The 16,028-nt window shown below is 38.0% G+C and overlaps 1 protein-coding gene across 5 annotated transcripts in view; it reads right to left on the bottom strand.

The window, feature by feature from the left end:
- The window catches only part of CABCOCO1 (ciliary associated calcium binding coiled-coil 1), a 171,695-nt gene that overhangs the window by 118,560 nt on the left and 37,107 nt on the right, over positions 1-16,028 (bottom strand). For all 5 annotated transcript variants that reach the window (XR_009696062.1, XM_061161600.1, XM_061161601.1 and 2 more), the window contains one exon: positions 2,534-2,672. Coding sequence is in view for 4 of the 5 variants with exons in the window: in XM_061161600.1 (XP_061017583.1) it covers positions 2,534-2,672 (139 nt within the window). In the remaining variant the exon portion in view is untranslated. The remainder of the gene's footprint in view (positions 1-2,533; positions 2,673-16,028) is intronic.

The raw sequence follows: 16,028 nt of genomic DNA, 5'->3' as shown, positions 1-16,028 counted from the left end.
ATAAAAGAGCCATGGTTATATTTTTGACACATGAGTTAGCTTCATATTCAGAAAATTTCTTTGTAGCTTTAAAATGGTAACTATTATATGATTTAATTGCCATTAAACTAATATTTGTGGATCTATGTGACACTATCAACAAGTATTGTAGAAAAGCACATTTCTCTTTACACAACGTCAGTATCAATTGCAGATATGCTACTTACCAACTGATATTTTATTTTATGTGACACAGACACTTAAAACATATAGTTTCTCTGAAATCACATCAAGATTTAATAGCATCAAAACTAGTTCTGGAACTTCCTTAGTGGAGTAGTGTATAAGAATCTACCTGCTGATGCAGGGGACATGGGTTCAATCCCTTGTCTGGGAAGATTCCACATGCCACATAGCAACTAAATCCATGCACTACTGAGCCTGTGCTCTAGAGCCCACAAGTTGCAACTACCAGGTTGCATGTTGCAACTACTGTATCCTGCATGCTCTAGGGCCTGTGAGCCACAACTACTGGGCCTGTGTGCTGCAACTACTGAAGCCTGTGCGCCCCAGATTCTGTGCTCCACAACAGAAGCCACTGCAATGAGAAGTCTGTGCACTGTACCAATGAGTAGGCCCTGCTTGCTGCATAGCCCCCACTCACTGCAACTGGAGAAAGTCTGTGCGAAGCAATGAAGATCCAGTGCAGTCAAAAAGTAAGTAAATTAATTAAAAAACAAAAAGAAGAACTAGTTCTGATTTACTTTATTTGATTAAACTTCCAATTTTGGGGAGTGGGGTGGGGAGAGGTAAGACTTTTTACCTTTTACAAAAGTTTATTTTTTTTACTTTTTACAAAATTACTAGGTAATTTTGTATGTATGTATTTGTATGTATGAATGTAAATAAAATGAAAAGAAACAGGTTGATGAATATTCATCCGGAGAGATGAGATGAAGAAGAAAAGAGCTGCCATCTTTCACTATCTAGAAGGTGCTTGGGTTTTGCTGTTGTGATTAATTATCCATCCTTGTGCCCAAAATAAAACTCTTGGGCTGAGAGTTCAGCTGAAAAATGTGCAAGAGAGACCTAGAAGGCTCAAATAGAGAGAGAAAGGAAAGAATGGTCTAAACTCCCCTGCCCAGTGATTTCCAAACTCTGATGGGCAGAAGGATCTTGGGGAACAGGTTTTCCTTTTCCTTTTCTTTCCTTCTCCTGTTCCTATTTCCTTTCCAATTCTGTGTTTCCATTCCCTTCCCTCTCCCCACACAGGATCTCCCTTTAATCTGGTTGATAGGAAGACTACTGTGGCTCTCAGTGTGACACACATTAGGAGGTTATGTTGTTACATTAAGAAATCATATTATTATACATCAAATGTTATTACATAAAAATACATCATACACCATTATTAATGCATGCCAGAAACCAGTATATAAACCTTATCATATTAAACACATTAATTTTTTAAAAAACTTCCAGACTACAACCAGGATCCTTGCCAAGCAAATCACAAGCATGTCTAGACTATCATGTAGCACCATTTATTTTAGAATTTTTAAACTTAAAGTTGAAAAGTACTGCAGTATATAGTAATGGAGGAACAAGGATATTCTGCAGAAACTTTTAGTTAGGCAAAAGAAAGTTATTTTTTTTACCAACTCTTGTTTAAATATTTGCTAACTTTAAAAATATCCCTTGAGAGAGATGCATGACTCTCACGTGGATCTTGTGACAGAGCATATAAAAAGACAGATTTCTTAGTTCAACAATGAAGAATCACTGTAATAAAAATACTTTTCCTCCAATCCTCATCACTTTCGAAGCAAAGAGAAAGACTTAATGAGTTTAAATGGTCAATACTACAAAATATTTCAGGGCACATAATAAATCTGAGGAAATACATAAACAAATCTCTTCAATTTCCAATACAAATCATTTAAATATATGTTTAAATGGAAAAAAATTTTACTCTATAAAATGTAAAATTTTAACATCAAGATCAACTACCTAAGGAATCCATTGTAATCAAATCTGAATAATCTGAAAAAATCACTTTATTAATAAAAACAGTAGTAATTAGTGATTCAGAGAAAAAAATCTTAGACTAGAGTTACATATCTCAATGATATTATACTTATTAAACACAAAGTTTTTTTAAATTCACAAGGTTAACCAAAATGTTCAATGTCCTGGATCTATTGGATGGATGATTTGAGTATTATCTAATTATTGGTTGGGTTAATTACTGTATCGCTTCCCTGATAGTTCAGTTGGTAAAGAATTTGCCGGCAACGCAGGAGACCTGGGTTCGATCCCTGGGTTGCAAAGTTCCCCTGGAGAAGGGAAAGGCTACCCACTGGAGAATTCCATGGACTGTGTGTAGTCCATGGGGTCGCAGAGAGTCAGACACAAAGAGTGACTTTCACTTCACTTCACTTAATTACTGTATAAATTTTGTAAATGTCTTAGTTAAAAATGTAGTTTCTATTTAATAGACATTTTCTAGAAAACCTGAAATGAAAAACTAAATGCTACTGAATAAAGTCCATACCTGATTTTCAAGTAATCAACAATAGCATTGGCTTGTTTCACATCAAAGATATTCCATTTTTCATTTTTGTGTGATGGTCCTATTTCAGCCATAACTTCTCCAAGCCATTTTATGCTGTCTTCTAAGGACATATGCAGTGCTGAAAAAAAAGTCCAGAGAAGTCTTAAGCATTATTTTTATGGATGCTTTGGCAACAAATAACCAAAGATGTCCTTAATGTGTAAAAATTTTAGTACTCGTGAGGACAAATGGTAATACTACTTTTGTTTGTTTATGCTAATAATTACATTTTATGTAAAAGAACAGTAGGTGACAAACCCAACAATAGTAAACTACCATAAACACTATACAAATGTCTAAAGAGTTTGTTTCCATTTTAAGATGGGAAAAAAACCCTTAAAATTACTTTAGAATGGAAAAGAAAATCTTTTTATGATCTTAGATTAAGAGTATAGATGGAAATGACCCAAAGGTTGGTTAGATTAGCTGGTAAGGAAGGCCTACATGGTAGACTTGGCTGTGGTAGACAGCAAAACTGAACCCAGAGCTGAAAATGTAAATGAACAGAATTGACTAATACTCAGTTTTAGCTGATTGTTACCATGTGGGAATCTGGGCCTGAAGAGTTTCAATAGATGCCAGGAATATGGATTTTTATGTAAAATATCAAGACTTTTCATTTTTCTTTCCTAAGTTACAGACATATATATGCTGTTTCTCAAATGTATGCCTGATGGTGGTGGTGAGAGCCAGATGACAGTGCAAAAAGAGTGACACTGACACCACTTTGTCACCATTACACCAAACAAGCCAATGATTGTGATCAATTATTTCACTATTAAAAGCAAACAAACAACAAAGTAAAACTATTTCCTAAGGCATCCAGTTGAAAAAGAAGTAGTTAAGTGTCAAAAGTCTGATACTTAAACTTTTACAATGTATATATTACAAATATTAACTTTCATCTTTTCATATTTTCACTTGTGGCAGGCAAATACAAAATACACATACACAGACAGTCCTGGCTCCCTGCATATCCTGAGGATGAATCCAGGTAACTGGAGTGTCTCGGCTGTCCTTTGCTGATAAGTGAAGGGTGTATGGACATGACACCAAAGAGCATGGAGCTGGAGATCTGAAAGGCTCTAGCACAAAGGAGGTTGGATTGATTGCTTGGGGAAGGCATTTGTCAGCTGGGGGCCCAGATGAGGGCCTAAGAGAGAAATGTGCTGAACAATGTGAACCTCACCCGCCCAAGCCCAACCAAACCATTAAAGTTTCCACATCTTGTTAATGGGGTGTATGGATTTTTCAGGGAGATAGAAGGGGAGAGTGCTGGGAAGTTATGAGAATATAGGCTGATTGTTGGACCCAGTTATTTCTGGGTTACACAGCTACTTTTCCTGGGATATAAGTGCTAGGTCCCCAAATTACTAATAAAATGACAGTAATTTAAAAATTTGGAAGACACTATAAATACCAACTTGTTTAGTCTAGCTTCTATGTGTAGGAATTAGAAAAGAAGCATAAAACTATATAACAATTAAAATCTAGTTTAATGAATGACAATTAATCTAATTCTCATAGCCTCCTTACAGATACTGTATTATGTCTGTCAGAGATATAGAATTATTGCTAGATAACTAGGTTTTCCTATATCATTTTAAGTGGAGCTCAATTATTATTGAATTATTTCTTTTTTCATGACAAACTTCTTTTGAAAATAGTGACAGCAATTTCAGAAATGAAAAATCTGTTGGATAAAAGCACTTAAGAAATGAATGGATTACAATCTGAATCATTTTATTAATAAAATGGTATTAATTAGAGATGCAGAGAAAACATTTAGATGACTGTAATTCTAGATGTAATTATACTTATCAAGCACAAAAATAAATTTATATAGCTATTTCCTTATGTTAAAATATAACTGACTCTTTAAAACTGTTTTTTATGTCTAATGTCTTTCAATAGGAAATGGCTTTAAAAATATGAAAGTTATCATTTTTACTCTTTTAAAATCACATTTAGTGATGTGATTAAAATATAAAAGATTAAACTAATTAAATAGTAAAAGCTGTTAGAAATAAAATTTATCCTTGAAAATTTAGGGTAATCAAAAAACACACTGTACTTATAATTAGTTGGAAGATTTAGACTGGTACCTCATAACTGCCATTTACTAGTGAGGTGATCTGAGTTTCATTTGCTTATTTGTAAATGAGAATATTACCAATTTTCAAACTAATAGTGCTGCTGTGAAGATCAAATAAGGAATGCATGGGAAACTTGGTAAACTGGAAAGATACATATATATTATATGTCTATAGCGCTTTCTAGAATTCAACTCAAAACCAGGCACATTTGAGGTAGTCAGGAGGATGGGCTCTCACTTGCTGGAGTTCAGATGTGGCATCTCTGAATCTCATTTATTTTTACAATTTTTAAAATAAGGAGAATAATATTAATAGAACTATCTCATAAGATTGTGGATGAACTAAGTGACAGTATTTGGAAAGCAAATGGCACCGTGAGTGACACAAGTTAATTCTATGAAATATTTACTATTATTATTCCTATTTGGAAGAAAAACAATTCAACTTCATAGAACTAAGAAGTGTTCTATGATTATTTAATAAATTCATATTATATAGAGGAGAATTAATCTTGGCCCATTGACCTTGACAGAGGCCAAATATCCAGACTATCTAACAGTCTATATGACAGCTCCTGGAAAAATTAGACCTCAATATGTATATTAAGACTGTACAAATCTTATATTCCATAATCCTTTATTTTGATCTACTTTGACTCCAGGTGGGTTGTCTGGAGAATGTCTCATAGACAAAGCAGCAGAATCTGAGACAAGGGACAGATTAGAAGTGAGTCAGTAGAAAATGCAGTTTCCACACTAGAATTTTATTAGTAACCATCGACCATGCTACAGTTCACAGCAGATAGTTCTTCAGTGCTTTTTCTATGAAGATGTTGCAGAATGGGATGGGAGTGCTCACTGTGCACTCAGGACTCTACCACCTTTTAGTTTAAGTATAAACATACTTTACCTATTTCCCTGGCACACCTGGCTAAGATTACATTCTCTCCTGATGGTAGTTAGAACTTTTTCAGGTTGAAAGGTTTCGGGGAATTTTCTATCAGAAGGAAAAACTAGATCTCTTGCTTTTTTTTCTGGTTAGCCTTTACACATGTACTTTCACTCTCTCATAGTTTATGAGTACTTGGATGGATCCTGTTCAAGTTTTAAAAATTCATTTTTGAACTGACATTAACAATATAAAGTTTCACATAAAAGAAATATTTGTGATGCAGTTATAAGTTATGGAAAAAGTTTAAAATGGAAATCTCTTGTCAAATTTGGAATGTGAGATTCATGAAATTTTTCTACTTTCCCTTACTGTTTCTAGTTTATAAATTCTTAGCTCACAGCCTGCAAAGCTTAAGACTGTTCATGTCATATACTTCTTTTTACAATTAAATTCATAAGTGGTACATTCACATGGTTCAAAAAATATGTCAAGGTGTACTGTGAGAAGACTTACTCCAATCCTGTTGTCCATATGTCTAGTTCCTACCCTTTGCACATACAATTTTGATTATTAGTTTTTTCTACATTATTTCAGCACTTCTTTGTATATATAACAAAAAAAAACCATATAAAGACTTATTTTTGTCTCTTTTTTAAACAAAAGAATACAACTCTGCACCTTGCTTGACTCACTAACAACATATGATATCTAGAAAGCTTCCTCATTCTTTCCTTTTTTACAGCTGCATGGTATTATGATTTAGGGATAGGGTAATCCCTACAGGTAAATTTGTAATTTCAGAATAGTTTTAGGTTTACAGAAAAGTTGCAAGAATATCACAAGAGTTCCCATATAGCTTATACACAGTTCCCCCAATTGTTAATATTGCTATGGTGCATTTGGCACAACTAATGAGCAAATATTGATATATTATTATTCAAGTTCACTCTTTGGGTTTCTTTAGTTTTTATCAAAGTCTTTTTTTCTGCCCCAGGATTCCCTCCAGAACAAACATTTACTCATCTCATCTTCTTAGATTGCACAATTTCTCAGACGTTCCTTGTTGTCAAAGACTTTCACTGTTTCAAGAAGTACTGATCAGATATTTTGTAATGTGTACTTAAGTTTGGCACAAATTTGATACTTCTGTCATGATTAGATAAGGAATAAAGGTTTTGGAGAGGAAGACTACAGAGCCATTCTCTTCACACTATATCAAGTGGTAAAGAATCTGTCTACAAATGCAGATGTAGGAGACATGGGTTTGATCCCTGGGTCAGGTAGATTCCTAGGAAGAGGAAATGGCAACCCACTCCAGTATTCTTGGCTGGAGAATCCCATGGACAGGGGAGCGAGGTGAGCTACCATCCATAGGGTTGCAAGGAACTGGACATGACTGAGTGACGGAGCATGCACACACCTTACTATGCATGCTTTTGCACCCACATCACACTGCTGTTTAACATGGCTCATCACTAATAACGTTAGTCTTTGGACCTGCTGAGGTTGTATTTGTCAGGCTTCCCTATATAAAGTCACTATTTTCCCTCCTTTCCATGCTGTCCTCTTTGAAACGAGGTGTGCAGCACATTCTTCAGAAAAGGGAACAGGTGTTCATCTTCTTCAGGATGCAGTGATGTGCTTAGTTGCTCAGTCCTGTCTGTGACTTTGCGACCCCATGGACTGTAACCCGCCAGCGCCCCTGTCCAAGGGGATTTTCCAGGCAAGAATACTGGAGTGGGTGGCCATGTCTTCCTCCAGGGGAAGTATCTATAAAAATTACTGGGACTTCCACATGGGAGATTTCTCTATTTTGCCCCAGTTAATTATTTGCTGTTGTTCAGTCACTAAGTCATGCCCAACTCTTTGCGACCCATGAACTGCAGTATGACAGGCTTCTCTGTCCTTCATTATCTTCTGGAGTTTGTTCAAACTCGTGTCCATGGAGAAAGTGATGGCATTCAACCATCTCATCCTGTCATCCCCTTCTTTTCTTGCCCTCAACCTTTCCCAGCATCAGGGTTTTACCAATGAGTCAGCTCTTCCCATCAGGTGGACAAACTATTAGAGCTTCAGCATCAGTCCTTCCAATGAATATTCAGGACTGATTTCCTTTAGGATTGACTGGTTTGATCTCCTTGTTGCCCAAGGACTCTCAAGAGTCTTGTCCAGCACCAATTTTTCAGCGCTCAGTCTTCTTTATACTCTCTTGCATCCATACACGACTACTGGAAAAACCATAGCTTTAACTATACAGACCTTTTTTGGCAAAGTGATGTCTCTGCTTTTTAATACACTCTCTAGGTTTGTCATAGCTATTCCTCCAAGGAGCAAGCATCTTTTAATTTTGTGGCTGCAGCCACCATCTGCAGTGATTTTGCAGGCCAAGAAAACAAAATCTGACAGTTCTACATTTTCCCCATCTATTTGCCAAGAAGTGATGGACAGGATGTCATGATCTTCACTTTCTGAATGCTGAGTTTTAAGCCAGGTTTTCACTCTCCTTTTTCACCTTCATCAAAAGGGTCTTTAGCTGCTCTTTACTTTCTGCCATTAAAAGTGGTATCATCTGCATATCTGAGTTTGTTGATATCTCTCCCTGCAATCTTGATTCCACCTTGGGATTCATCCATCCTGGCATTTAGCATGATGTACTCTGCATCTCAGTTCAGTTCAGTCACTCGGTCGTGTCTGCCTCTTTGTGACCAAATGGACTACAGCACGCCATGCTTCCCTGTCCTTCACCAACTCCCAGAGTTTACTCAAACTAATGTCCATTGAGTCAGTGATGCAATCCAACCATCTCATCCTGTCATCCTCTTCTCCTCCCACCTTCAATCTTTCCCAGTATCAGGGTCTTTTCAAATGAGTCAGTTCTTCACATCAGGTGACCAAAGTACTGGAGTTTCAGCTTCAGCATCAGTCCTTCCAATGGATATTCTGGACTGATTTCCTTCAGGATTGACTGGCTGGATCTCCTTGCTGTCCAAGGGACTCTCAAGAGCCTTTTCCAACACCACAGTTCAAAAGCATCAATTCTTCGGTGCTCAGCTTTCTTTATAGTCCAACTCTTACATCCATACATGACTACTGGAAAAATCATAGCTTTGACTAGATGGACTTTTATTGGCAAAGTAATCTCTCTGCTTTTTAATATGCTCTCTAGGTTGGTCATAACTTTTCTTCCAAGGAGTAAGTGTCTTTTAATTTCATGGCTGCAGTCACCATCTGCAGTGATTTTCAGTTCAGTCGCTCAGTCGTGTCCGACTCTTTGCGACCCCATGAATTGCAGCATGCCAGGCCTCCCTGTCCATCACAAACTCCCAGAGTTTACTCAAACTCATGCCCATCGAGTTGGTGATGCCATCCAGCCATCTCATCCTCTGTCGTCCCCTTCTCCTCCCGCCCCCAATCCCTCCCAGCATCAGGGTCTTTTCCAATGAGTCAACTCTTTGCATGAGGTGGCCAAAGTATTGGAGCTTCAGCTGCAGCATCAGTCATTCCAATGAACACCCAGGACTTATCTCCTTCAGGATGGACTGGTTGGACCTCCTTGCAGTCCAAGGGACTCTCAAGAGTCTTCTCCAACACCATAGTTCAAAAGATTTTAGAGTCCCCCAAAATAAAGTCTCCCATTCTTTCCCCATCTATTTGCCAGGAACTGATGGGACTGGATGCCATGATCTTAGTTTTCTGAATGCTGAGCTTTAAGCCAACTTTTTCACTCTCCTCTTTTACTTTCATCAAGAGACTCTTTAGTTCTTCTTTGGTTTCTGCCATAAAGGTGGTGTCATCTACATATGTGAGGTTATTGATATTTCTCCTGGCAATCTTGATTCCAGCTTGTGCTTTATCCAGCCTGGCATTTCACATGATGTACTCTGCATATAAGTTAAATAAGTAGGGTGCCAATATACAGCCTTGACATACTCCTTTCCCAATTTGGATCCAGTCTGTTGTTCCATGTCCAGTTCTAACTGTTGCTTCTTCCTGCATACAGATTTCTCAGGAGGCAGGTCAGGTGTTCTGGTATTCCTATCTCTTTAAGAATTTTCCATAGTTTGTTGTGATCCACACAGTCAAAGCCTTCAGCATAGTCAATAAAGCAGAAATAGATGTTTTTCTGGAACTCTCTTGCTTTTTCAATGATCCAACGGATGTTGGCAATTTGATCTCTGGTTTCTCTGCCTTTTCTAAATCCAGCTTGTACATTTGGAAGTTCTTGGTTCAGGTACTGTTGAACTTAGTGAGAAGGATTTCGAGCATAATCTTGCTGCTATGTGACATGAGTACAATTGTATGGTAGTTTGAACATTCTTTGGCATTGCCTTTCTTTGGGATTGGAATGAAAACTGACCTTTTCCAGTCCTGCGGCCCCTGCTTTTTCTAAATTTACTGGCATACTGAGTACAGCACGTTAACAGCATCAATCTTTTAGGATTTCAAATAGTTCAGCTGGAACTCCATCACCTCCATTAGCTTTGTTTGTAGTAATGCTTCCTAAGACCCACTTGACTTCACACTACAGGATGTCTGGCTCTAGTGAGTCATTACACTATTGTGGTTGTCTGGGTCACTAAGAGCGTTTTTGTACAGTTCTTCTGTGTATTCTTGCCACCTTTCTTAATCCCTTCTGCTTCTGCTAGGTCCTTGCCATTTTTATCCTTTATTGTGCCTATCTTTGCATGAAAGATTCCCTTGGTATCTCCACTTTTCTTAAAGAGATCTCTAGTCGTTCCCATTCTGCTTTTTTTCTCTATTTCATTGCATTGTTGACTTAAGAAGGCTTTCTTATCTCTCCTTGCTGTTCTCTGGAACTCTACATTCAATTTGGAATATCGTTCCCTTTCTCCTTTGCCTTTTGCTTCTCTTGGTTTCTTAGCTATTTGTAAGGACTCCTCAGACAACCACTTTGCCTTATTGCATTTCTTTTGGTTTTGCATTGCATTGGTTTTGGTCACCACCTTCGGTACAATGTTATGAACCACCGTTCATAGTTCTTCAGTGACTCTCTATCAGATCTAGTCCTTTGAATCTATTTGTCACTTCCACTGTATAATCATAAGGGATTGATTTAGGTCCTACCCAAATGGCCAAGTGGTTTTCTCTACTTTCTTCAATTTAAGTCTGAATTTTGCAATAAGGAGCTGATGATCTAGACACAGTCAGCTCCAGATCTTGTTTTTACTGACTGTATAGAAGTTTTCTATCTTAGGATACATAGAATGTGATCAGTCTGAATTCAGTATTTACCATCTGGTGATGTCCATGCATAGAGTTGTCTCTTGTGTTGTTGGAAGAGAGTGTTTGCTGTGACCAGTGTGTTCTCTTGGCAAAACTGTTAGCTTTTGCCCTGATTCATTTTGTACTCCAAGGCCAAACTTGCCTATTACTCCAGGTAACTCCTGATTTGCTACTTTTGCATTCCAGTCCCCTGTGATGAAAAGGACACCTTTTTTTGTGTGTTAGATCTAGGAGGTCTTGTAGGTCTTCATAAATAACAGTTCAGCTTCTTTGGCATTACTGGTTGCAGCACAGATTTGGATTACTGTGATGCTGAATGGTTTGCCTTGGAAACGAACTGAGATCATCCTGTCATTTTTGAGATTGCACCCAAGTACTGCATTTTAAACTCTTTTGTTGACTATGAGGGCTATTCCATTCTTTCTAAGGAATTCTTGCCCACAGTAGTAGATATAAATAGTCATCTGAATTAAATTCACCCATCCTATCCATTTTCATTCACCATTGATTCCTAAAATGTCCGTGTTTACTCTTGCCATCTCCTGTTTGACCACATCCAATTTACCTTGATTCATGGATTTAACATTCCAGTTTCCTATGCAATATTTTTCTTTACAGCACTGGATTTCACTTTTACCCCCAGATACAACCACTACTGGACATCCTTTTGGCTATGGCCCATCCTCTTCATTCTTTCTGCAGCTATTTCTCTGCTCTTCCCCCATAGTATACTGGACACCTACCAACCTAGGAGGTTCATCTTTCAGTGTTATATATTTTTGCCTTTTCATACTGTACATAGGGTTTTCAAGGCAAGAATACTGAAGTGTTCTGTCACTCCCTTCTCCAGTGGACCATGTTTTGTCAGGCCCTAACTAGCTGGGACATGCCCTTCAGCTGCTCAAGGTAGCTGGATTACATGCATGGTGCCCTGGCTGTCCCACTGTTGGTCCTCCTTGAGTGTTTAAACCATCACTGGCCATCCAGTGTCAGTCAATGTGCAGTCAGGGGAGCGAGGCAAAGGCGACGCTGGAATGGCTGGTAAGTGGGTTGGAGGAAGGCTGGAGCCAATGTTGGAGGATGCCCAGGAGCAGAGGGCACCCCAGCATCATGGCTGCCACTGGCTGCTTGGAGCCAACCTGCTGCCCAGGAGCCACTGTCCACCATGGAGCTGATGCACCACTCAGGAGCCGCTGTCCACTGGTGGAGCTGATGTGCCGCCTAGGAGCAGCTGTCTGCTGTGGAGTCAATCAGCCACCCAGGAGTGAACAGTACCCAGGCCTCTCCACTCCTGGTGGTTGTCCTGGGGCCAATCTGCCACCACCAGTGCTGCACTGGTAACTGGAACACTGGTCACTACCATGCTCCTGTCTCCGTCTTTAGGGTGATCTTTGCAAAGCCACTTCCCAGGCCACCAACACCACTTCAGGTTGCCAAGGCGATGTTATCCCATGGCCATTTGCAGGTATTTAAAGAGATGGTAGTTCTGATGCTGCTGCTGAAACTCCAATATTTTGGCCATCTCATGAGAAGAGTTGACTCACTGGAAAAGACCCTGATGCCAGGAGGGATTGTGGGCAGGAGGAGAAGGGGAGGACAGAGGATGAGATGGCTGGATGGCATCACCGACTCAATGGACATGAGTTTGAGTAAACTCCGGGAGTTTGTGATGGACAGGGAGGCCTGGCGTGCTGCGATTCATGGGGTCATAAAGTGTTGGACACAACTTAGCGACTGAACTGAAAGAGATGGGAATACCAGGCCACCTGACCTGCCTCTTTAGAAACCTGTATGCAGGTCAGGAAGCAACAGTTAGAACTGGACATGGAACAACAGACTGGTTCCAAATAGGAAAAGGAGTACGTCAAGGCTGTATATTGTCACCCGGCTTATTTAACTTATATGCAGAGTACATAATGAGAAACGCTGGGCTGGAAGAAGCACAAGCTGGAATCAAGATTGCTGGGAGAAATATCAATAACCTCAGATATGCAGATGACACCACCCTTATGGCAGAAAGTGAAGATGAACTAAAGAGTCTCTTGATGAAAGTGAAAGAGGAGAGTGAAAAAGTTGGCTTAAAGCTTAACATTCAGAAAACTAAGATCACGGCATCTGGTCCCATCACTTCATGGCAAATAGATGGGGAGACAGTAGAAACAATGTCAGACTTTATTTTTTGGGGCTCCAAAATCACAGCAGATGGTGATTGCAGCCATGAAATTAAAAGACGCCTACTCCTTGGAAGGAAAGTTATGACCAACCTGGATAGCATATTTAAAAGCAGAGACATTACTTTGCCAACAAATGTCCATCTAATCAAGGCTATGGTTTTTCCAGTAGTCATGTATGGATGTGAGAGTTGGACTGTGAAGAAAGCTGAGTGCCAAAAAATTGATGCTTTTGAACTGTGGTGTTGGAGAAGACTCTTGAGAGTCCCTTGGACTGCAAGGAGATCCAACCAGTCCATCCTAAAGGAGATCAGTCATTCTTGTTCATTGGAAGGACAGATGCTGAAGCTGAAACTCCAGTACTTTGGCCACCTCATGCAAAGAATTGACTCATTGGAAAAGACCCTGATGCTGGGAGGGATTGGGGGCAGGAGGAGAAGGGGACGACAGAGGATGAGATGGTTGGATGGCATCACCAACTCGATGGACATGGGTCTGAGTAAACTCTGGGAGTTGGTGATGGACAGGGAGGCCTGGCATGCTGCAATTCATGGGGTTGCAAAGAGTTGGACACGACTGAGTGACTGAACTGAACTGAATTATTTATTCAAGCATTAATTCATTTATTCAAATTATTTATTCAATCATTTTCATCAGTATGGATTCATGGAAGTTAATTTTATACTTTGTATTATAATTCAATACTGTGCTATCTTGTTCAATTTGTTCTGTGGATATTGGGAGCTTTTTCAGTTGGCTTCTCTATTCTTTGTTCATACTCCCACCATTCTTATTTTTAAGCACTTTCTTCTGGCCACTACAAGATGCCCCACGCTCACCTTTTATGTTCCCTGCTCTAGGTCTACAATCAGCCATTTCTCTAAGGAGCTCTGGTTCCTTTCATCAGAGAATGAAATTATAAACCAAGGCTTGAGTCCTGGGTGGCAGGCTCACTGCTATTGGATATCATTGCTTTTTTGCCCTCTTTGTGAATAGAGTGAAGAAGTTTATGAGTATATGTTTACACTGAACTCTACAACTATTCCTCTGTATATTTCTTATGTTAAACAAGAGTTCACACTGATATTATCAATTGATGTTTCTAATTTTTTGCTGTTTCAAACATTACTGCAACTAATGACCCTACATATATGTCAGGTTATGTGTGTGCCAGTGAATACGCAGGATAAATTCCCAAAAGTTGAATTGCTGGGAAGAGACAATACATTTGTCAAAGAGATAATACATCTGTAAATTTGATAGACAGCTGCTAACCTACATTCCACAATGGGGCTTTTACTTCCATTAGCAACAGAAGAGAGTACTTGTTTTCTTACAGCTTTGACAGCTGAAAATGCTACCAAAGTTTTACAGGTTTCTCAATTTGATATATGACAAATAACATTTTTGTGTAGTTTTAATTAACATTTTTCTTATCTTTAAGACTGAGCTTTTCATTTATTTAAGGATCATTTGTATTTATTTAGTTATAACCTTGGTATACTCTTCTATTGCACTATTGGTCTTTTTCTTCTTGCTTTTATATGCTCTTTTTTTATATTATAGAACTTGTCTGTTGATGTCTGAGATGCAATGTTTTTTCCCCAGGTTCTAATTTTTATTTTTATTTTGGTATTTTTCCATTGCAGACTTTTATAAATGAAATTTATATCAAATGTATATCAAATTTTATCTTTATGGCTTCAGAATTTTGAAGTATAAAGATCTTCCCCATCCAAGGTAATAAATTAAACCATGTTTTTCTCTAATATTTTTAAGGCTTCACTTAATTTAAAATTAAGCGTTTGAGCCATTCGGAATGTATTCTGGTTTATATTAACAGACAGAGGTTTGAATCCAATTTCATTTTATTTTTTTCTTGATGGATACCCAGTTGTCCCAGTATTATTTCCTGAATAATTTATCTTTTCATCACAGATTTGAGTCATTTTATTGAATACTGAATTCTAAAGATTAGTTAAATTGCTGTTCCTTTGGTCTGTCTATCTAGTGATTCACCACTGTGTTCAAACACTTGAGGCTTTCTGTTAATAAACTACAGAATTACTACTACTAGTACTAATACTACTAAGATATGCTATAGTTTATTACATTTTTTGAAGATAGTTTTTCTGGCTATTCGTCCTGTTTATTTTCCATATTTTATTAGAATCATCTTGCCTAGAAACTCACCCCTAGACAAAATACTAACAAAATACTGTTGGCACTTTTATTGGAATATTAATGCTATAAATTAATTTGATAAGATTTAACATCTTTATGATGTTGAGTCTTTCAAAGAATGTTTTAAATTTTTCCAAATGTTAAAAACCTCCTGTGTGACTTTAAAAATGCTCTGCAGTTTTCTTCATATAGGGCTTGCACATTGCTTTTTTAAAGTTTATTCCTGCTTAGTCTTTTGTTGTTGTTAAAGCACATATTTTTCTTTCACTAGATCTTTTATACATAAATATTGTATTTTATACATATTTATGTACATATATTTTTTATACATAAATATTTTTAACACTATCATACAGTGAAATTCACTTTTCCTTTTGGTGTACAGTTCTAGAAAGTTAAATGCTTGGATAGCCCATGTAACCACCACTACCATCAGGATACAGAAAAGGTACATCACCTCCAAAAACTCCCTCATGCTATCTTTTTATGCCCTCTCATTACCTCAACCTCCAGCAAACACTGATTTGTTCTCCACTGCTGTAGTTGTGACTTGTTGAGAATTTCCCATAGATGTAATCATACAGAATACAATCTTTTTTAAGACTTACTTCTTTAACTCAGTATGATGCTACTGAGACTCATTCAAATTGTTGTATCATGGCTCAACTACTTTCACCGCTGAGTAGTGTTCCATTATATGGATATAGCATAGTTTATTTACCTGTTCATCCATTGATAGACATTTGAATTTGTTTTTACTTTTGAGCACTTACGAACAGAGCTGCTAGACAAATTCATGCACAGGTTTTTGTATGACTATACAATTTTCTTTCTTAAGAGTAATGAATG

Source organism: Dama dama, chromosome 15 (genome assembly GCF_033118175.1).
Source record: "Dama dama isolate Ldn47 chromosome 15, ASM3311817v1, whole genome shotgun sequence".
In the NCBI taxonomy this organism is placed as follows: Eukaryota; Metazoa; Chordata; class Mammalia; order Artiodactyla; family Cervidae; genus Dama; species Dama dama.
This window is presented reverse-complemented; position numbering and strand designations above follow the sequence as displayed.